General features: G+C 45.4%; 1 protein-coding gene across 9 annotated transcripts in view; it reads left to right on the forward strand.

The window, feature by feature from the left end:
- The window catches only part of LOC146870867 (SWI/SNF-related matrix-associated actin-dependent regulator of chromatin subfamily D member 2-like), a 1,426,174-nt gene that overhangs the window by 1,112,517 nt on the left and 291,258 nt on the right, over window positions 1-22,399 (forward strand). For all 9 annotated transcript variants that reach the window (XM_085647047.1, XM_085647050.1, XM_085647051.1 and 6 more), the window contains one exon: window positions 18,651-18,748. In XM_085647047.1, the coding sequence (XP_085503173.1) occupies window positions 18,651-18,748 (98 nt within the window). The remainder of the gene's footprint in view (window positions 1-18,650; window positions 18,749-22,399) is intronic.

A 22,399-nucleotide genomic window follows, 5' to 3' on the forward strand; every position in this document is an offset into this window, starting at 1 on the left:
TTGATCAGAGTTTAACATTGTACAGAAATCATGAAAAGCACTTTGCCGAAGACTTGCCAGAATTATAACATTAGAAACATTTCTATAAAATAGATAAGTTCCTGGAGCTAGCCACATAATTCCTAGATTTTGTACATTGCCTGGGAGAGAGAAACAATGATTCTCCAGCATTGGATCTTTCATAGATTCACATGCTTGAATCATTCCCCGTCGTCAAAGTGGGAGTCCCACGGTACAGTAAAAGCAGTAAGTAATGACCTTAACATTGAAGTTTGGAGAAAAAACATTCACTATAATATCTCGTCCTAGTCATTAGGAATTGCCCAAAGTCCATCCAATTAGGCGACAGCACCCTCTAGAACTCTCTCTACAGAGGCTCCAGGCTCTCAGATTTTCTACCACATGTCGTTTTTTCTTCGGATCAGCATGTCTTCTACTAAGAGGTCTCTATTTAGACATTATGTGGGAAGCTCAGACTATACTCGGATGATCAGCACAAAGTGTATTTACTGCCCACACCCTGACCACCAGGTGAGAAACTAAAATCTACAGAACTTTCTCGCAAAAAATATTTAGAGATAGAGAGGGACGGCTTCTTCTGTGGCTACAGAAATTAATGAGACGAATGCGACAACAGCGATTCCACCTTCAAGACAACTGCTTCAAAAAAGAGGATAATTGAGGTGGGAATGGTCTCCTCTAAGGCTACAAAGGTGCTTAAGAAGCAGCATCATTCATTGAAATCTGATGATCAGCCTACGTCCTCCAGAAGGGAGCCTGCCTCTCACAAGGGTTATTCTGTGCCCTCTACACCTTCTACTACCTCCTTCAAGATAAAGACAACTTCCAGGTCTCTACCGGAGAAGATTAAATCAACTCAGACAGATGCACCGTCAACGAAGTCGTTGTCGACAGCTTACGTCGCCACTACTACAACAACGACGTTGACCTTCTCATCTCCTCAGACTAAACCCATAATGTCCTCGTCTACGTCTCTGTGGACCATAGTTTCAGTAAAGGTGAGGCCTTCTTGACGACAGCATCTTCTATGAAATGACGATGAAAAAAGGACTGCCATTGAAGGATTCGTCGTCGTATATATCATCGCTGCTGCGGTTGACGGACACCCTTAAGAGCAAGAATCTCTCGTCGATGGCGGCCTTGCTGACCGTGGCTCCGTTGACGGACCCAAGGCCTTCGTCCACAGACTTGTGTCGACGATCATCATCAACGTCTTCAGATTCGTTGGCTAAGGCACCGTCGTCGACAGCCTCGACAATTGTTTGCTTGACATCAACTATTTCGTCATCGTTTACTCAGTCGACGGTTCCTTCGTTGACGAATTTGCCCGCTGCACAATGTTACGGATCTGATTCTACGTCAATGAAGGTGCAAGCAGCCAAGGGCACCGTTTTCCCATCCACAGTTTCCCAGCCCAAACGCAGAGCTTCACAAGAAATAACATGGCCTATTCACACTTCTCCTAGTAAGGTTTCCCCTAGTCCTCCAGAAGAACGTTTTGACTATGGAGATAAAGAGGAAGGGAACTATGATGAAGAGGGCATGTTTGGTGTGGCTCACAGACCTTCAGAAAAAATGCCAGGAGGATGACGATGAGTATTAATACTACCAACAGGATCCTAACCAAGTTATACAGAGGGAGTAAAATATTCAGATGCCCGTTTCCATAGTATTAAATCTGCAGCACATGGTGAAAGATTACTACTGCAGATTCCCACCGTCAGAACCAGTTACCTCAGTCCCTCAAACTCTGATTGCTCTGCCATCTTTGATAGTAAGATCTCCTCCTCTATTTCCCCCGCCACCTACAGCACTACAATCGTAGGGGCAAGAGCATCACACTACTGACGATGAAAGAGAGGAAGGAGAACTGGAAGAAGTATCACTGCCTAACGAATGGGACGATTATCAGATACAGACGCCATCTCCGTCAACCCCAACTCTGGTAGATTCGCCACCGGAAGACATAGGAGGCTTTCATACCCTTATGGAAAGAGCAGCAAAGATTTCAGCTTCCCAATGTCACCAATCAGCCTGTTGCTTAAAATCGTATAGGAAACAATCAAAGAGACAAGTTCGTTCTATCCCCTTATGGGAGAAAGGCCTTTAGGTAATAAGGACACTCGCTGGCAATTCCAGCAGTCTTACCTAAGCTGGAAAAGAAATACAAGGCACCTGACAACTCGCCTGCCTGCCTCATAGGGCAGCCAAAGCCGGATTCTGTGATTTCCCAGGTGGCTCAACATTGTGGCAGAAATCCTGCTTCACCCCTTTCCGCCCCTCCTGACAGGGATGAGAGATGTATTTTCACCATTGGCAAGAAATTCTCTACTATGGCTGCAATCACAGTTAGGGCAGCAAACTCACTATGTTAGGTAGATAGGACCGCCAAATGTGGTCGGACATTTCGCTATTTATTGATCTGCTGTCTGAGGACTCAAAGGTAGAAGGAAGGAAAATTCTTCAGGAGGGAGAAAGGATCTTGGCGGAGATTATTGATTGTGCTGTAGACGTTTCATCGACAGGTTTCCGTCAGTAGGCTCGGGCGGCAGTCCTGAAACGACAGGGATGGTTGAGAGCTACTTCTTTCTGCCAGGAAGGCCAAACTAAGGTCATTTATATGCCTTATGATGGCAAATCCCTGTTTGGCCAACACATTGATGAAGCGCTACATGCGATTAAGAAGGATACGGATACAGCGAAGGCCTTCGGCACCCTGCAATTTAAAAGACAGCCTTTTCATGGTGCTAGAGGCCGTGGTTGGTCTTCATTTCAGGGAGGTTATAACCAATACAAACAGTTCCAACCGTATCAGGGACAACCCCGATACTTGTCAGCACAAAATTATCAGCAGTCGTACAAGCAGCCCCCTGCCGCCTCTTACAAGCGCTGTAGAGGAAAAGCAGCCTTTAGAGGCAGAGACACCTCCAAGAAGCAGCGACGAACCCCTGGTGTCGGCCGAAAATCACACCACTTCCTTCGAAGTTGGTGGAAAGATTTTCTGTTTCCTTCCCAAATGGCCTATGATAACAACGGACAGGTGGGTCCTTGATATAGTTTCCAACGGTCACACATTCGAATTTCAACAGATTCCTCCAAATTGCCCACCCCGGGGTCCTCCGCCTTCTCATCTAACAGAACTACTCTCTCAGATGAACATGTTGCACATGGGAGCTAACAAAGTGTTACCAAGTTCACAGCAAGGGACAGGATTTTATTCAAGATTTTCCTCATAAGGAAGAAATCAGTAAAATGTCACCCCATCTTGGACGCCTATTTCCACATCCCCTTTCACCCCAAACACAGGAAATTCTTAGGCTTCAGAGTGGCGGACACGGACTATCAGTTGCGGGTTCTACCCTTTGGCCTCAGTTCAGCACATCGAGTGTTCACCAAGGTTCTAATACCGGTGGCGGCTCATCGACAAGCAGAGATTCAAACATTCCTTTACCTGGATGTAGGACTTGGCCTTTTTGGCTAAAGTTCCCTACACTTTTTCCTTTATCCCTAGACAGTTTTCCTGACAGAGTGCCAATTTAGATACTTTGGGTACTTTGCTACTGCTGATCAGTGTCAAAGTACAAGGGTTCCCTATGTAAAATGTAATGGTAATTGGTTGGCCATGATTGGTATGTTTGCCTTACTAGTAAAGTCCCTAGGGATGTGCACTGTGTGCCAGGGCTAGTAATGCAAGGCGCGCGGAGAAGGGAACTCAGGCCTGCAGTGTAGGTTCTGCGCGCAGTTTGCTAAGTTAGCATGTTGTCGTGACAAGTGCAACCACTTGTCAGGCCTGACTTCCACTTTTAGATACACATGGGGCACGCCTGTGGTAGGTCCCAGGTAATCCCTGGCAGGGTGCAGTGTAGGTAAAAGGCAGGACATATACTAAGGTGTTTTATGTCCTGACAGTGAAAAACACTCCATTTCGTGTTTCACTGCTGAAAGGCCATCCTGCCCATAGGACAGAATGGGGGAGGCTGGGTGTTGTGTTTGTTAGCCTAGTTTCCTGTAAGTTTATAATGGAGAGGTGAAATTTAGTATGTATGAACTCACAGTGTCATAACACATCTTTCTGTGATGGTGGTTTTGTCACTGTGTGTTCAGAAACTACTCTTTTAGAAAGTGGCTGAGTTTTGTGCTTCAGGCATTTCTGTGTGTCTCTGCTGAAATGTGGATTGTCTGTCTGGATCTGAATGTTGAGAGTAGCTGGGAGAGGTCTTGACATAGGGAGGGGTTGAGATAGCACCAGGCTGCCCTGCATCTGGAGAGTAGGGGGAGGAGCAGCCCGGGAGAAGAAAAGGCCTGGGCTGGTGCTATAAACCAACTGACCCATCTCCTGCTGAGTGATTAAGGATCCAGACCCCCAGTATCAAAGGGAGAGAAGTGATACTGGGAGGGAGACACCCAGAACTGATTTAGGGAGGGGTCAGGGACCCCTGAGCACAAACGAACTTCAAAGACATTAAGAGGTATAACTATGAGAGCTGAAACCCCTGAACGTTGGAATGAAACAGAAATGGATTGAGACTGAAAAGGCTTGGACCCATTCTGTGGTCAAGAGGAACCTCTGCTAAAGAAGGAGCAACTGAAGAGACTGCGGTGGAAAGACCAATCCTTGCTTTGTGATCTGGAGCTGGTCTGCAGTTTGCTGTTCTAACCAAGGAAGAGGCAGTTGGGACTGTGCTTGGAGGCGCTGGGTCCCCCTGCTTGAAGAAGACTGCTTTGTGCTGTGTCTTGTAACCCCAAGGGCCCGGGGTGAGCTGGCTCCCTGTTTGGAAATACAGGATCACAAAAGTTTCCGGAGAAGTCCCAAGCAACGCGGTGTGCGCGTGCTTTTGCAGCTTGAGACCCTCAGAAGTTGTGCCTTGTGATCGTGGGCACGCAGGAGTAAGCTGAGTCTCGGACACGCTGGGTGTGTTTCGTGGTGTAGGCAAAGGCGTTGGTGAGGAGCGCCTGGTCGTTGTGTGCACCAAAAGAAGAAGTGAGTCTCGGACGCGCAGAGTGCGTGTCGTGGTGCAGCCAGGGCGTTGGTGAAGAGCGCCTGGACATCGCTTGCACCGGGAGAGGAGGAAAGACTCAGACAGGGTGCGTTTCAAGGTGCAAGCAGAGGCGCAGGTGAAGAGCGCCGGGTCATCGTGAGCACCAGAGAAGAGGCGAGTCTTGGATGCGCGGTGTGCGTGTCGAGGTGCAACCTGAGGCGCTGGTGAGGAGTGCCTGGGTAGGGTGTGCACCGAATTTGAAGTAAAGTCTCCACAGTGCCGAGGGCGGATCTCGGTGTTGACTGAGACCGCTGGAAGGAGGGCCAATACATTGGGCCCTCTGAGTAAAACAGCAGCAGCCCAGACCGGCAGCCCCGGAGGAGCTGAGCCGCCTGCCCGAGTCCGCCACATCCCGTGACGGAGTTCTGGATCAAGGCCCATGTTGCTGAAGTCGGAGAGGAGAGTGGTGTCGCGCCCCCAGGTAACGTGGATCACCACCTGGGGTGGGGTGCAGGCCCGGAGGGACACTCTTTCGGCCTACCGCTTCTGTCAGCTGCACGAGCCTATTGCTTCAGCTCGGATCTCAGCCCGTGCTGACCCAAGGAGGGGCAGTACTGGGGCCGGAGTGGGAAGCAGTACTTTTGTGTCATCATTTGATCCATAACGGGGGCACTATAACGGAGCACCTAAAACTGTCATATTACACTTTGCATTATTGCTGCTAATGAACTATCAAACTGTCGTATGACTCCTGACCTCATTTGTGCCCAACGAACTACATGCTTGGTGCGCTACGCACTGTGTTATTTTTCCCTTGCAGATTACCTGATTGTAACGTGGCGCATTGTATTATTTCTTCATTGCACAGTGTCTGATTATAACGTGGCGCAGTGTATAATTTCTTCATTGCACCGTACAGGATTGTAGCGGGACGCATTGGTTTGTTTCTTCCTGGTACAGGGCATGCTGGTAGTGATACGCATTGCATTATTCATTCAATTGCAATGTACATGACTGTGGCGCTACGTAGTGCATTGTTTCTCTGTTGCACAGTACAAGAGAATATCGTTATGCATTGCCGTTTTTGTTTTCTTTTGCAACGTGTGCGATTCTAGCAATACGACTGGCCTAACGTTTTGGAAATGGTTAGAAGTGAGCTTAACTGTTGGTTAGAAGCAGTGGTTGGGTTTAGAACCTCCCACCGGAAAGAATACTACCCATTCTTATATGTTGATTTTGTATCGTGTGGTCATATCATATAACTTCTTATATACTTCCAACACTGGACAATTGCCTTATAAAGACGAAATCCTTTACAGTAGCAAGCAGTCATACTCAGGAAGGACTCTCTATTTTCCGGTCTCTGGGGCTGTCCATCAACATTCCAAAGTCTCAACCAATTTCCTCAAGGGTCAGAACGTTTTTAGGAGCAACTATAGACACTCTATAGGCAAAGGCCTTCTCGTCACAAGAAAGGCATGAACAGATACGCAGACTGGCAGCTCTACTCCTCGTAAAAAAGTCCATTTCAGTACGGAAGTACAAATAACTACTGGGAATGCTGTCCTGCATTCCCCTCATTCCCAACTGCTGCTTGCGCATGAGAACCTTGCAGGAGGAACTAGACAGTCAGTGGTTACAGATCTCAGGGTCCTTCGAGGATATCTTCCAGATAACACCACAGATGAAGGATGCGCTTCAATGGTAAACTCACATCTCAAACATAGACATAGGCCACTCTTTCTTGATAGACTCTCCGCAATATGTAATTACAACAGAGGTTGGGGAGCTCATCTGGGGAGCTCATCTGCAAGGTTTAACACTCAAGGGCAAATGGAACAGCCAACAACGGTCCCTACATATCAATCTCTTGGAACTCAAAGCTGTTTTCCCGGCTCTGAAGTCCTTTCTTTCAAAAATCTCAGGAGCATCAGTTTTAATCCGGATAAAGTGCTACAAGTATGCACTATCTAAACAAATAGGGCAGAACAAGATCAACTGCGCTGTCTCTAAGCTCAACCATTATGGGAATGGGCAATTCAACATCAGATAATCTTAACAGCGGAACATGTTCCAGGAGTGGCCAATATTCTTGCAGATTCCCTAAGCAGGGCAAGCTCTGTCAACTCCACCAACCAACATCGGATCATCTCTTTCAGTTGTGGGGCAAACCAAATCTGGACTTATTTGCGACCAGCCAGACCACAAGTGGCAGTATTTCCCAAGCTGGCTACCCCAACGAGTATTGTGGGGGGAATGCGTTTTTGATCAATTGGTCAAAGATATATGCTTACGCTTTTCCTCTAATTCCAAGGGTGCTCCGGAAAATGAAGAAGGACCCTTGCCGGATACTGCTCGTAGCACCCAGGTGGCCTCGCCAGTTCTAGTTCACGGAGCTCCTCCTTCTCTCTGAGTGCAAACCCATTCAGTTACGACTAATACCTAGCCTGTTGATGACGGGTAGGTCCGTCATCCAGACCCAACATCTCTTTGATTGTCGGCTTGGCTCCTGAACACTGTGAGTTTGCCTGTCTAGTCATTCTGGCTGATTGTAGGGAAGTCCTTGCTAATGCTAGAGCGCAGTCCACTATCAAGACATACACGCTCAAATTGAAAAGATTCTGTCATTGGTATTCAAACTCAGAGGGGCATCCTATCTAGTCACCACCAGAGCAGTTACTACCTTTTTTCCTCCAGTTGGCAAAGTCCAGTCTCTCTCATTCGTCCATAAATGTCTTCCTTGCTGCAATATTTAGATTTCGACGGCATAATGGGTCACAGTCACTTGGCTCTTCAGGAATCATGAAACAATTTCTAAAAGGATTGTTTAGGATGTACCCACCAATAAAGCGGACACCTCCGCCTTGGCATCTCAACATTGTACTTGCTCAACTTATATACAACAGCTAGACGAGTAAGCGACATACAAGGGACTCTGTTATACTTCGCACCATCGGATTTTCATATAAATGAACCAGTCATATTAAAAACTTTTTTCCCCAAATCCACAAACACCAGCAGAAAGATCATTACACTCCTTGGATCTCAAGAGATGTATAAAATTATATTTGCAGAAGACCGCCAGCATTCGCAAAACAGACCAACTGTTTGTGGCATATGGAAATGTCAGAAAAGTTACTAAACAGAGTATAGCACGATGGGTATCAGCAGCTATACAGTTATGCCATCAACAAGCAGGCAAACCACTGTCTTCTACAGCAAAAGCCCACTCAAAGAGGGCTGTTTCCTCTTCAACAGCCCTGTTTTTTTCCGTTGTGCCTATATAACAGATTTGCAGAGCAGCAACCTGGTCCAGCAAGCACAGGTTTACACGGCATTACTGTTTGGAGCCACAAGCAACGCTGAAACAGCTGTAGGACAAGTGGTTCTCTGTAATCTTTTTCAATAAGGTTAGCCTCTTTTCTTCCCACCCTCCTTTATGGTCTGACTATACGCATTATGTGGTTTACAACAGAGTTATGGTTTTGTGTATACATTGTTATATATGTATACTTTTATTTATATATATATATATATATATATATATATATATATATGTAAATATATACATACATGCCTACAGTAAAACTGCTATCTATTCGGATTCAAGCATGTGACTATGAAAGATCCAGTGCTGGAGAAGAAAATAAGTTACTTACCTGTAACTGTGGTTCTCCAGTATTGATATCTTTCATAGATTCACATGCAACCCACCCTCCTCCCCATAGAGGCTCCCCTGGCTACATTATTATGCTTAAATTTTACTTGTGCTAAAAAATCTGAGCCTGGAGCCTCTGTGGAGAGTGTTCTAGAGGGTGCTGTCGCCTGATTGGCTGGACTTTGGAACATTCCTAATGACTAGGACGAGATAGTAAAGTGAATGTTTTTTCACTATTAACTTCAATGTTAACCCCTTCAGCGCTGCGCGGATTCCCGCGCAGTGCTGAAGGATCTGAGCGCGGGCGGGGCCATGACGGAACGGTTCCGTCATAAGCACAGCCCAACCGACGTGCATGACGGAACCGTTCCGTCACAAGCGTCGAAGGGGTTAAGGTCATTGCTTACTGCTTTTAATGTACTGTGGGACTCCCACCTCCACAGCGGGGAATGATTCAAGCATGTGAATCTATGAAAGATGCCAATACTGGGGAACCACATTTACAGCTGAGTAACTTATTTTCCTCAGCTAGTCATCCAAGTATAGGTGGACCAATATTACTGCTTTGTTTTGTGGGTAACGAAGTGTAGCCATAACCTTTGTGAAATCCCTTTGTGAAATCCCTTTGTGTAGTTTACAGCCCAATAGGCATTACTCATAACTGAAAGCGTTGGTCCTACACAATTAAACAGAGGAACTTGTAGTGAGATGGGGTGCTACTGTGTCGGTAGTATGGAGACCTGTTGCTGTCATTAGGTCCTCTAGTGAGGCCATTGTATTATATTTAATTTGAAAGTGTAGTAACTTACACAATGGTTGACCTTTCTCCTCATTTTTAAAATCTTCCATTGGACTCCTTGGTTTAGATCGCAGCTGTAGCATCAGACCTGAGAAGCAGGCTCAGTTATACTGTATGCTTTGCCAAAAATGTTATGCCCTTCATTTTCAGTGCAGCCGTGGTTGACGCATGCCTGGGCCGATCCGAGGTCAGAGCAGTATTCTGCCACTGAAACGTGTGGACAAAACTATTACTAACATGGTGCAAGTTAACTGCTTAAAGTCTCTCCAGTTACAAATGCATTTAGTTATAGGACTGTGAAGCCCAATAGATTATGTACATGGTCATGAAGCATGCCTCTGGTTTATTAGAAAACAAAGTAAACTGCCAATAATATCTGACAGCTTACAGCAGGGTGGTTTCTTATCTCAAAATATTAAACTTTTCTTTTAAGGTTTTTAATTCTGTTACTTTTAAATTGAAAATCGAAGTGCATTTATTCCAGACTGACTTAAGATATGGGTTTTTGTTTTTTCAAATATTGTCAAATTGCTGTTGTATTTTTAATGCAGGCTGCAATGCAGTGAGTGGTTAGTTAAATCTTCTATTTTTATGGGGAAGCTGATTAGTTTATACTAATGGACTTGGGATCGCAAGGGAAATTACTAGCCTCGGGGTTTCCTGTCCAAAGGGGCTAGGCAGTGTAAGGGGGCGTTAAGGGATTACTTGTCTGTCTGGATTGAGCTAATCACTCCGCTGTGGCGTGTGGTGAATGAGACCTGCTTGAAAACTATAGGAACTAAATAGGAGTCTTGTTTTTGTCACAATAATATGTGCAATATCTTTGTTCTCTTTGATGTGAAACTGGATTTCATGCTATGCTGTATGCTGCACCCTAACAGCCTGTATTTGAGCTCCATTCATGGATGCTTAGTCTTCTGACAAAGTTTAGTTAACGGAACCTGTCAGAAATTGGGTAATTAATTTGGGAGTGGGTTGCCTGTACCAAGACCAGCTCTGGTTAGGTCAAAAACAGTTGAGAGGGAATCTCTGCTCAACCCCTGATAGCCCTGGCACAAGTAGAAGGCAGTCTCCAGAGAAGTGCATACTAAGTTCAGGCAATACCAACAATTTTAAAGTAAAGAACACACACAGTAAAATTCTCAAACCAGTGTAGAACAATAGAGAAAATTGTAATGAGCCAAAAGACACCAAGGTCATCAAAATAGTTTGCCGGAAATTATTTTATTAAGGTCTTAAGGCAGACAGTGCTTAAAAAAGTCAAGCGCTATGGAAAAAAAGTTTGTGGTGGACTGAAATCTATGCGTATTTCAGGTTGACCGTGATAGAGCAGAGGTCGGATACACCAAGCGGTTTGTTCTAGTCAAAGGTTTTGCCTTCAGACATAGTGGCCAACTGCTGGGAAAGCATCTTCAGGTTAGTCCTACAGCCCCTTGTTCCTCATGGCAGGCTTCTGGGTGCCAGTTATTTTTCCAGCTCTGTGTTTCCCTTCAGTGTCAAGTCATCTTTAGTCGGCTAGGCTCTCTTGGAGTCAGAAGCCCTTCTGCTTTTTGTGTCTCTGAAGTAGATAAACAGGAGACCAACCACTTGACCCTTAGAGAATAGTTCCGGTAATTGGGTGCCAGCACAATTCCGAAGTACTCAATCTTTGTGTAAATCCTAATCATCCAGCAGGACACAGAATTAAGGATTCTTCTTTCAGCAGGGCCCCCTTTAGATGGAGACTTCTCAGGTTCAGAAATCTTCTGAGGAAGTGGTTGTGGCGGTGCCAGATGTGTTCTGTCACTAGCTACTGGCTGGAGAAATTCTACCACCCAATCCTAACTAGTATTTCAAAGTCACCCCTCCACTTTTGTAGTGCTTCCTCTTTGCTTTACTGTAAAATTATAAAGGAACCCCTATTTCAACATGGTAGGATCTATCTACCACCTCCCAGAAGGCATGTTTTCACCATTGTTTACCTGACCGGGTCAAAACTGGTTTTCCTTCCCAATGTCACTGGAGACTAGGTGTGTAGGAGGGTCCTGGGAATTAGTAGCAGTAACCCTGTCATGTCCAAGCCAAAAGAAGTAGTGCTAAAGCGGACCTTTGTTCTGGCAGCTGCTCCGCTCCTCTCCCAGAAAGCTCATCCATGCTAAGTGTTCAGCAGTTGTCAGACCTGTCATCTTTTGGCGTAGTTTTTGAGTGAGTGCTGAACTTTGTTTTTGCTGGTTTTCGGACTCTGGGCACTTTACCCAGCAGTGGCCCGTGATACGTTTCTGTCGAAATACCCCCCACCCAGCCCCACAGCCCCATCTCGCTTACCTGCACAGGCCACTGCTGACCAGTGCTAAAGTACATGTGCTCTGTGTCTAAAATGTAATGACATTTGGTTTCTCCATGATTGGAACATTTGAGGTACTACTAAGTTGCTAGTTCAGTGCACTACATGCGCCCAGGGCCTGTAAACCAAATGCTACTAGTGAGCCTCCATCACGGATTGTATCACCCATATAAGTAGCCCTTCAAACCTGTCCCACGCCTTCCACTGCAGAGTCTTTGTGTGCGGTTTTAAACTGCCATGTCAACCTGGCAAAGTCACCTATTTGGCAGGCCCAAACCTTCCCTTTTACTACAGGTAAGGCACCCCTAAGGTAGGCCCCAGGTAGCCCCATGGGCAGGGTGCAGTGTATTTAAACGATTGGACATGTACTTTTGAGTTATACATATCCTGGTAGTTAAAAACTGCTAAATTGGTTTTTCACAACAGCAAGGTATTTCTCTCCCATGGGTAAGCATTGGAGCTGCCTTGTAACACTTTACAAGTCTATCTTACACTTGAGCAGATAGGAAATTGGAGGTTAGTGTCTCTGGACTCATAATTTAAAAACACATCTTTTAGTGAAGTGGTTTTTTAAATTGCAGGTCTGAAAATGCCACTTTTAGAAAGTTGTCATTTTCTTACTTTAACCATTCTTTGCCTCTTCCTGTCCCTAGAATACACGTCTTGGTTGGATGACAGTTGGGCTTTGTGAATTCACTCTAGACAGTCACAAACAGAGAGCTGAGATGTGCTCGGCATTACCTGATGGCCCATCACCAGGCTACTGGGTTTTCCTGAGCTACAGTCCTGGGAGGAGGAGTTGACACTTGCACCTGAATTGGGCTCCTCACACAAAGAGCTGCATACCCCGTGTAGTGTGGCAGGGTCGTGACAACTACAAAGACCTTTCTGGCAAGCCTCCCTACTTCAAAGACTAAAATGGGTATAAGTACTGGACCTCTGACACCAGGCACTCAGAACACTTCTGGACTGAGGAAATTCTGCCAGGAAGAAGAGCTGTTGTGCTGCCAGGACGAACTGTCACTTTGCTGCTTGCTTTGCTATGTCAGCCTGCTGCTTCTTGCCTGGGAGTGAGAGGACTGTACTTTACTCTCTGCATCCTGCTTTCTGTAAGTTCCTCAAGGGTTTGACTGAGCTTGCCTCCTGTTACTGATGTTGCAGGGAAGTCACAGATTTCACCTGCATCGTACAATCAGCACCTGGGCTCCTCTGATGTGAGTACAACAAAAGTCCTTTGCACACGTTTTCAGATAAATATACGTAAGTGTCTTTTTAAAGAAACATGATATGACGGCACAAAATGGAGACAAGGTCGACACCAGTTTTTCGGTTCTTTTCAAGTCGCAATATATTTGAAACTACTTCAGAAGGAGAACATCAAAGAAAAAACCAGCCGACACGTGTTTCGTCAAGCGGGCAGTGTACCCGTGACTCTTCAGGGCTGGGGATAAACAAATAACATAGTACAATACAAATTCAATAATTGAAAATCAAAATAAACCACACAGAGGTGAATTGGCGTGAAAACACCTCATATAAGTGGAAACCCTATGGAGAAGTGGAAAGAGCATAAGGAACCAAACCACAAGTGAATTTACACAGTTTAGAGGCTCAAAACCAAAGTGTATATAGTTCATTTGAACTAGGACAACAAAGCAAATTACTGCGAAAGTCTAAAAGTCGCCAAAACTAAGGATCGAGTAATAGCGAAATCTCGAATGTTAAGTCACAATCGCAACGTGTCAGAAAGACTCAAAAAGGTGGAGTGGCAGTGAGTATTTAGAGTTCATTGTAAAAGGGGCTTAGAATTGGTGCCAGTAGCAAAGTCCATATCCAAAGCCAACATCAGGTGTTTATTGCACGCTGCCGATACAGCCTCAAGGGAAATCAACAGCAGGGTCCTGCTTCGGCAACACACGCACCTGAAGATATCCATCATCTGTCCTGTGGTGCAGCAAAATCTCCTGAATATGTCCTTCAACAGAGAGCATCTATTTTGCCCTCGATTCAATGCTAGACCTGATAAAGAAGGGATGCCACAAAAGCCATTGGCATCTTGCAGACCTCAACACCCAAGTCTGCAATTCAAATGCAGCTGGCTAGAAGGGGCGCAAACACGTCTATGCCTCCTCGGAGAAAAGGGTTCTTGTAGCATGTGCCCTTTCAGCACCTGCAAGCCCTCAAGGCCTAGGGCAGGGGTGGTTACCATGTTAACAGTAAGGGGGAGAGGTGGCTCTCCAAGAGGAGTGCCTCCGCCTCTAAGCAATGACTTCATCATCATTCCCCCGATCACTCAACTCCTGCCGTGTGAAGGCTAAAGTTTTTCCTTCTTTAGTGGCAATCGGTACTTTCAGTGGTGCAACAGAGGTACTGCCTGGAGTTCCCCACTATGCCACCAAGCATACCACATTGCCGGCAAATCCTCTGTTGTGATCATCTGCAACTTATAAAGGAGGAAGTGCACGCTTTGCTAACCAAATAGGTCATCTAACTGGTTTCCTCACACTAGCAAGTATACTCCCTGTACTTCTTATCCCCAAAAAAGGATGTGATGAGTAAGGAATATATAGCACACACTCCGATGACAGTCTCTGTTGAACAGGCTAGCCCCAGCAGGTTCAGCCTTTTCTAGGGTCTGTTTTACACTCCACCATGGAGCAAGCCTACCCTAATCAAGACATGGTGATGCCATTCCAAAAGCTGCACAGTAATGAGACTGTTGGGGATGATGGCTTCATGCATTGGAAAAGTACTGCAAGGCTGCACGTGCACCCCTTGCAGATGTGTGTGGCAAGGCAATGGTCACAAGCAGAGTATCACAGTAACAAACAAGCACTGGTACATCCCAGTATTCAGCTCACCCTCCTATATTGAAACAACAAGAACTTGTTGATAGGCAGGACGTTTCTGGACCCACTTCACAGGTGATTATTACCATGGGTGCCTCACTCAGGGTTTGGATTGCGCACCTCAACCACATGACCGTGCCGGGTACCTGAACGCCACAACAACAGAACTACCATATGTGGAACTCATGGTAATGAGTCTGTTTCAATTTTTTTAATAAGCTCATTCAACACAAAACAGTCCTCATAAAAACAGACAATATTAGAGCAATGTATTATATCCAGAAACAGGAGGGCATTGACTTGTCCCAGGACGTCTGGCGTCTGACCATCTGGCATCGTATCCAGTTCCCAGTGGAGCATCTGTGGGTGTGGACAACGACTTTGCGGACTTGCTTAGCAGGAAGTATAAACAAACCCACAAATTGTAGGTGAATCCCCAAAGCCCTCCAAAATTACTTTTGCCAATGGACCACTCCCACCATCGATCTGTTTACTACTGTGCAAAACCCAAAATGCCAAAACCTCGCCCCCAGGTACCGACACCCACAGTCAATGCTCTATTGATAAACTGGTCAGGGAAGTTTGCTTGTATTTTTCCTCCAACTCCTTTGATCACATATGTAGTGAAGAAAATGAGATAAGTGTCAATGACCCAGATCCTAGTAGCGCCAACGTGGGCTAGACAACCTTGGTGCTCCATGCTGCTGAAGATGTTCTTCTATCCACATGAAAAACTATTGTTGGATCTAGACCTTCTGACTAATCAACATGGCCTTCTCAGACACCCAGAGCTCAGGCAACTGAATCCAACTATTGGGTACCTCATATCTTACAGTTCGATTACCTGAAACAGCCATATGACGCAGGCCTTCCACAAGTGCTTGTTATGCAGCTAGGTAGAGAAGATTTGCCCACTATTGTATTGGTAAGCACATAGGCCCTTGCATAGTCTATGAAAACACACAAGTTGGACAGTGGACCAAAAGCAACCAATGGGCACCAATCGCAAACAATCACCAATTAGAGTCAGGCAATACGAAGTAATCCTGTGTGCAATTCTCCAAAAGTACCCCCTGTCCAAGAGCACTCCCCTAATACTAGGGGAAACAAAATAAAAAAAACTATATCAGAGCTGCACCACTTTTCAAAAAAGTTCAAATTCCTGAGAATGGTAAATATTCAATGAAGCAGTTGTGTAAAGAACTAGTTTTTCTCTTCTTTATTAATTCATTCTTTAAAGACAAACAGCCTGTTTGTCTTTAAAGAATAAATTAATAAAGAAGAGAGCAACTAGTTCTTTACACAACTGCTTCATTGCTTCATTGAATATTTACCATTCTCAGGAATTTGAACTTTTTTGAAAAGTGGTGCAACCTTGCATAGTCTGTGTGAAGGCCATCATTTGTTACTTGAAGCATTTGCATAAAGCAGGTCTGGCATATGCCTCTATCCGTCTTCATCTAGTTGCAGTAGTAGCCTATATGCTGAATAGGAAGCTTTTGTCCCTTTTCAAGATTCCTGTTATCAAGACCTTAAAAGGCTCATCCCATCTAGGACACCTCCAGTGCCTGCTTTGAACCTTAAGGTAAGTATCCCTAGACTTATGGATTCTTCTTTCTAATTACTACACTCCTGTGGCATGTCATGGAGTGTAGCTTTCCTAATTATCATTCTATCTCTAAAGAGAATCGGTGAGCCGCAGGCTTTGACTTAAGAAGAACCATTCATTCAGGTTCACAGGGATAGGGCCGTCTTAAGGACAAACCCAACCTTCCTATCCAAGAGATTTACTCTTTTCATGTTCCCAAGCTATTGAGTTTCCCATCTTTTCATGTCCAGATTCTGTGGCTGAAAGAGGATTACTCACTCTGGAAGTCATGAGGCCACATATATTATACTTGACAGGACTAATTATATCTGTAACACAAAACAACTTATTTTGGTTTTTCCAAAGCATCAAATGGGTAAATCCTTTTCCCAGCAGGCTTTGCTTGATGAATTGTTAAAATGCATTCCAGCATGCTGAAGGTTGAGCACACATTACATCTGATACCTAAGGCACGTTCTACGCTCAAAAAGAGAGCCACTGTAGTTTTCTTGGGTAGCATTCCTTTAGCGGACGTTTGTAATGCTGCTACATGCTCAAGACCACAAACATTCAATAAATATTACCGTGTTAACATTCAAGCCAGATGTAGGCTTTTGTGGTCTAGGTAGTGCTGGTAACATTGTTTTAAGCATCTTCAACACCTGCCCGATAGTAACTGCTAATGGGAGGAACTTTTTAGTCAATTTAGAGCATCTGTTCATTGAAAGTAGTGCTGTAGATTCTCATGTGTTCACCGTCCTCCCCAGAAGCAAGCGATGATCGTGGATTTCTTCATCATAGATATCTTCCACCATGCACAGTTCCAACTACTATGCCTTCGATACTACACTACACTTACAGTACTTATCTGCGGAGGGTAAAACTATCTGAAGTGATGTTTTTGTCCTAGTGTATTGTGGGCTGAGGGTGGAGTCACAACAAACCTTGCAACTCGAAGAACATCAAAGAAAACAACTTGCAAATATCTGCGTCCAACACTAGATATCAAGAATATGCAGAGCATGTGAATATATGAACAGATGGTCACAGGGTAAGTCAAATTTTCTTCTCTCCAGGTTGTTCTTCTCTGTGTTGCAGTTTGTGAAAATTGCGTGATATCTTATTTTTTATTTAATACACATACAAACAAGTGAAAATATGTCAGGATAGGATATCGCTAGTTGCTAAATGCTTGGGTGGCTAGTAAATGCCATGGTAGAATGGAAATGATGGGCACCTTAGTTGCTGCTCACTGGGACAGGTTGACCCACAGTTATGCTTGTCCTTCACTGTTCGAAGTTGCACTAGTGGCACGGACTTTAACTGGTAAAGTGAGCAGCATACTCCGCTGTTGATCCATCTGAAGGTAAATATTATTTTCTCGTATCCTATTCAGTTGTATGCTACCGCCACCAACAGACAAAAATACACTTCTGCCATGGTTGACAGTATTTTGTATAATTGTCCTAAAACAGACAGGTAACTCAACTAGGTGCTAACAGAAATTAAAGTGTAGAATGGGAGTTTGATGATTTAAGTAGGAGTGTAATAAAGATCATGACAATGTCTGGAGCAGTGTGATCTCACAGGTCTGCAGTGAGAATGGTAAGGGGAGCAGAAGAGACAGGTGAGACACACGGATAACTATGGAAAGAGTTACAGATTGTTCACTGTTTAATATTCACTGGATAACGTGTAAACATAACAAAAATAAGGAGTCCTTTCTCATTAGAACTAAGTTAACAGGAATTAATATCAGTAGCTGCTGCTACCGGACGGGGGTTGGTGGGGGGTGGGGATTAATTAACCAAAAAAACACACTTACCTTGAAACGACCCGCCGCCACCTCCCCTGCTACTCTTCCTTCTTCCTTTCTGCAGTATGGTTGGTAGCAAGAAGCATTGGCACACAGGCTCCCCTGAGCGTTGTGATTGGTCTGAGCGCCGTGGATCGACGCTCAGACTGGAACAGGGAGCCTGTGCATGCTCCTCACCAGGCTGTGTAATGCAGCCTGGTAGAAACATGCAAAGTGCGCTTGAACTGTTTGGTCGGCCCAAGAGGGCTGGTAAAACAGTTATGCGCACTTTGGGGGTGGAAACCAATCCTCCCCTGCTCTGGCCAGCCCCGCCTCACACTGAACACAGGCCACTGACTGCATACAATCGGAAAAATAAAATGACAACGATACGTTAATGTCATTTTGATTTTCCTTTATGTGCAATGGGGCAAGGCTTCTCCCCTTAGCAGAGGAGCCGCCAATGATAAATTTGTAATGGTTTAATAAAAAGAAATCCTGTAATAGTCCTAATAGCGGATCAGTCAGTGCCTGGTGTAAAAGGTTTAATTGCTTCAGTGACGACAGTGTGACAAAATTGTGACAAAATTCCGACGGCAAATACTAATGCATATCTTTCTTTCTGTCCACTGCTTAAGATATTCAACTGCATACGAATGAAATTCTCTGAGATCCCAATAAAGCTGGCCAGTCTTTTGCAGCATCCAGATCCAATCATCATAAACCACACAATCAGGTAGGATGACGATTTTAGAAGGGTGCACGCCCACTTCACCACAGGCCCTACATCACAAGTCATTGCTTTTGGCGAGTAACTATATCAGGAGTTACTATATTCAGGTATGTATATATATATTATCTACTGGCAGTCGCTAGGACCTAGTTTCCATGGGAAAAGCTTTTCATTGTTTTGCTAATATCTTTTGTGCCGTTTGACGAATCTTCACTAATTTTTCAAAATGGATACACAGCTGAGTTCAGCTGCTGTGTGGAAAGTTTTGGGGTGATTTGTCCAGTGAGGGCCAAGAAAAAGGGGGGTATCCAAAACACTTTTTCCCGTGCAATTTCCCTTAGGGATTTTAGGCACGACTACAGCCTGAACCACTTTTGGCAGAAAGCTAGCTCTTGGTCCACAAAGAGAACTTTTTGTAATGTGGGGTAAATCTGTTCAGTAGTTTTGGAGCTATTAAAGAAAAAAGAAATATTGATATCTGGTTGAAGCCTAAGCACAGATCCAATGTTGAGATGTGAATGGTTTTCAGCACTTCAACCCGGAAGTGTTGGCAGCCATCTTGGGAATCAGGACTCAGAGACCCAAGAAATAACATTGTGGGGAAATTAGAATCTCATGATTTTAGGTCTTGGTCGCCCTCTTCGCTGGTCCTAAATATACTGAAGGGTAACATGTGGACCCTGGGAAAAGGAAAGGCTGCTTGGTATTAGAAGTCGAGGTGCGAATTTAAAAGCGAGGTTGCTGCTTAAAACTGTTGTGATAGATCGTTCCATGGCGAAGCAGCGTAACCAGGTGGAGTTCCAAAGAGAGCCGTTTCGGCGTTGGCTTAATATCCTTGATTTTTGGCAAATCACTTAATCTCGTTCCTCCTACAAAAATGAATGTGTTCTTGTGCAAAGTAACTTCTGATGGTTACATCTGGCTGTGGACTCCTCGCCTTTTGAGTTATCCTTACGGCAGCATTCCACGGAAACTTTTTCATAGCTCTCCCATGTCGACGAGGACATCACAATAGCACGGCTCTGCTCGTGACTCCATATGATGTCACTTGAGTCACAAGAAGACCTTATCGGCGTGCTAACGTCAGTTCCCTTTTTTCCGTGCCGTTGAGGCGTACCTGTTTTTCTGGGACTCTCCATTTTCTTAGGATATTACTTTGTTACATTCTGTCTGTTGTGTAGCAGTGCGATGCCTACACAAAAGAAGTCAGGGTTCAAGCCCTGTAGGGAGTGTGGGGGTCATATGTCCATCATGGACCCCCACGATGATTGCCTTTGGTGCCTGTCGTCGGATCACAACGTCGAAGGATGTTTGTCTTCGGCACCGATGTCAACAGCGCAGCGCCTGGCGGCCCGACCGTAATGTTGCGCTCCAGGAGGGAGGCCCAGAGGCAGCTGGAAGAAGAGCAGTACCAGGGACAGCAGGAACAAGCTGAAGAGGGGGAAATCCTTGACTCTGTGGATGACTTTGAAGGTCTTCAGGAGGCTAGTGGTTTAGACACTTCACCGGAGTGGGAGCTTTCTTCCCCAGAGAAGATGCCTTCTCAGGACATTGCTCCGTATAATACTGTCATCAGGAAGGCTGCTGACCTGTTGGATCTGCAAGGGGTCAAGGGTGTTACTCTGGATATTTCCTGATCCCCAAAAAGGACGGGCAATTGAGACCGTTGGATCTTAAATTTTTACATCAAGCAGGAGAAGTTCAATATGTTGACCCTAGCTCAGGTTCTTCTGGCGGTGCAGCAGGAAGACTGGATGGTGTTGATTGATTTGCAGGATGCGTATTTCCACATTCCCATCCTGAAGTCGCATCGGAAGTATCTCTATTTTACGGTGGGATCCCAACACTACCAATTTGCGTTCCTTCAGTTTAGACTTATTTCCGCAACGCAAGTCTTCACAAAGGTGATGGCGATGGCTGCAGCTCATCTAAGAAGGTCAGGGATTCCGGTATTCTCCTATCTAGACAACTGGCTGCTCAAGGGAAAGTCTCCAGAGTTGGTGCTGCATCATCCGCAAATAACCGCTCGGCTGTTGTTCCACTTGGGTTTTTCGATAAATGTACCCAAATCTCACCTTGTGCCCTCAGCTCAACCTGTTCATAGGTGCAGTACTGGACACTACTGGGAATCGTGCCTTTCCGCCTCCTCAGAGGATTCTAGACATCCAGGTTATGATTCTGTTGTTTCAAGAAGGAGCGGAAGTTCCAGTCCTGAAGGTCTTGTGCTTGCTCGGTCTGTTTGCTTCTTGCATACTGTTGGTCAACCATGCACGCTGGCATATGAGGGCCTTCCAGTGGTGCCTCCGCAGGCAGTAGTTTCAACACAACAGAGATCTCAGGGAGGTGGTCAGAATCTCCAGAGACACTGCAGCGGATCTGTTATGGTGGAGTGTTCCAGGCAACCTGTATCAAGGGAAGCAGTTTCAAACTCCTTCTCCGGTGACCACAGTGATAACATATGACTCCACTCTTGGGTGGGGTGCTCATCTGGGGGATCTGGAGATCAAGGGTCTTTGGTTTCTAGAGGGGAGATTTCTTCACATCAATCTTCTGGAATGTACGTTTTGCTCTCAAGGCCTTTTTTCCCTCCCTTAGCGGTCAGTCAGTTCTGGTCCTAACAGAGATCACTACTGCGATGTGGTACATCACCAAACAGGGAGGAGTAGGGTCATATCATCTCTGCAGAGAGGATCTGCGACTCTGTTCCTGGGCTCAGGACCATCAGATTTGTGTAGTTGCAAACTATCTGGCAGAGGTACTGAATGTGCATGTGGACAGTCTCAGTTGGCAATACTTGGCCGATCACAAGTGGCGTCTTCATCCGGAGGTGGTCCATCGCATTTTCGAGATGTGGGGATTTCCTCGGTTGGCCTAGTTTGCCACTCACGAGAATGCGCACTGCCCGTCGTTCAGCAGTATCCAGTATCCGATACGGGGAGCGTTGGGGGGACGCGTTTCAGTTAGATTGAGGCTCACAGCTTCTTTATGCGTTCCCTACCATAGGTTCTGAGGAAGATTCGCCAAGACCAGGCCCCAGATTGGTCAAGAAGGGTGTTGTACACAGACATTCTTCATCTCTCATCGCACCCTCCGCTCCGTCTCCCTCTCAGGGCAGGTTCTCCACTCCCACCTCCAGAGCCTGCACCTTCATGCCTGGAGCTTGAACGGGGCAACCTCAGTTCTTTCTCTCTCCCATCGGATGTGGTGGATGTTATTTTATCAGCCAGGAGACACTCCACCAAATCTGTTTATTTCTTTAGATGGGCCAGATTTGTGAAGTGGTGTAGAGAGAGGTCGATTGATCCCTTGAAGGCCCATTTATCTGATGTACTTAGCTTTTCACTTTCCTTGGCCCAGTAAAGTAGTACTGTGGCAACTGTTAAGGATTACTTGTCGGCTGTATCAGCCTTTCTTTGTTTGCCATTCCAGCCTTCGCTGTTTGAGTCTCTCATAGTTATGAGGTGCATTAAGGGCCTCACTAATAGCTTTCCTCCCACTCCTTTTATTATGCCTCAATGGGACTTAATCTGGTTCTCACTTTCCCGATGGGGTTTCCTTTCGAGCCTCTTCATAGTTCTTCTTACATTCAAGACTGTTTTTCTTATTGCGGTTACCTCGGCCAGGAGGGTAAGTGAGCTTCAGGCTCTTAGTTTT

Source organism: Triturus cristatus, chromosome 1_1 (genome assembly GCF_964204655.1).
Source record: "Triturus cristatus chromosome 1_1, aTriCri1.1, whole genome shotgun sequence".
Classification (NCBI taxonomy): Eukaryota; Metazoa; Chordata; class Amphibia; order Caudata; family Salamandridae; genus Triturus; species Triturus cristatus.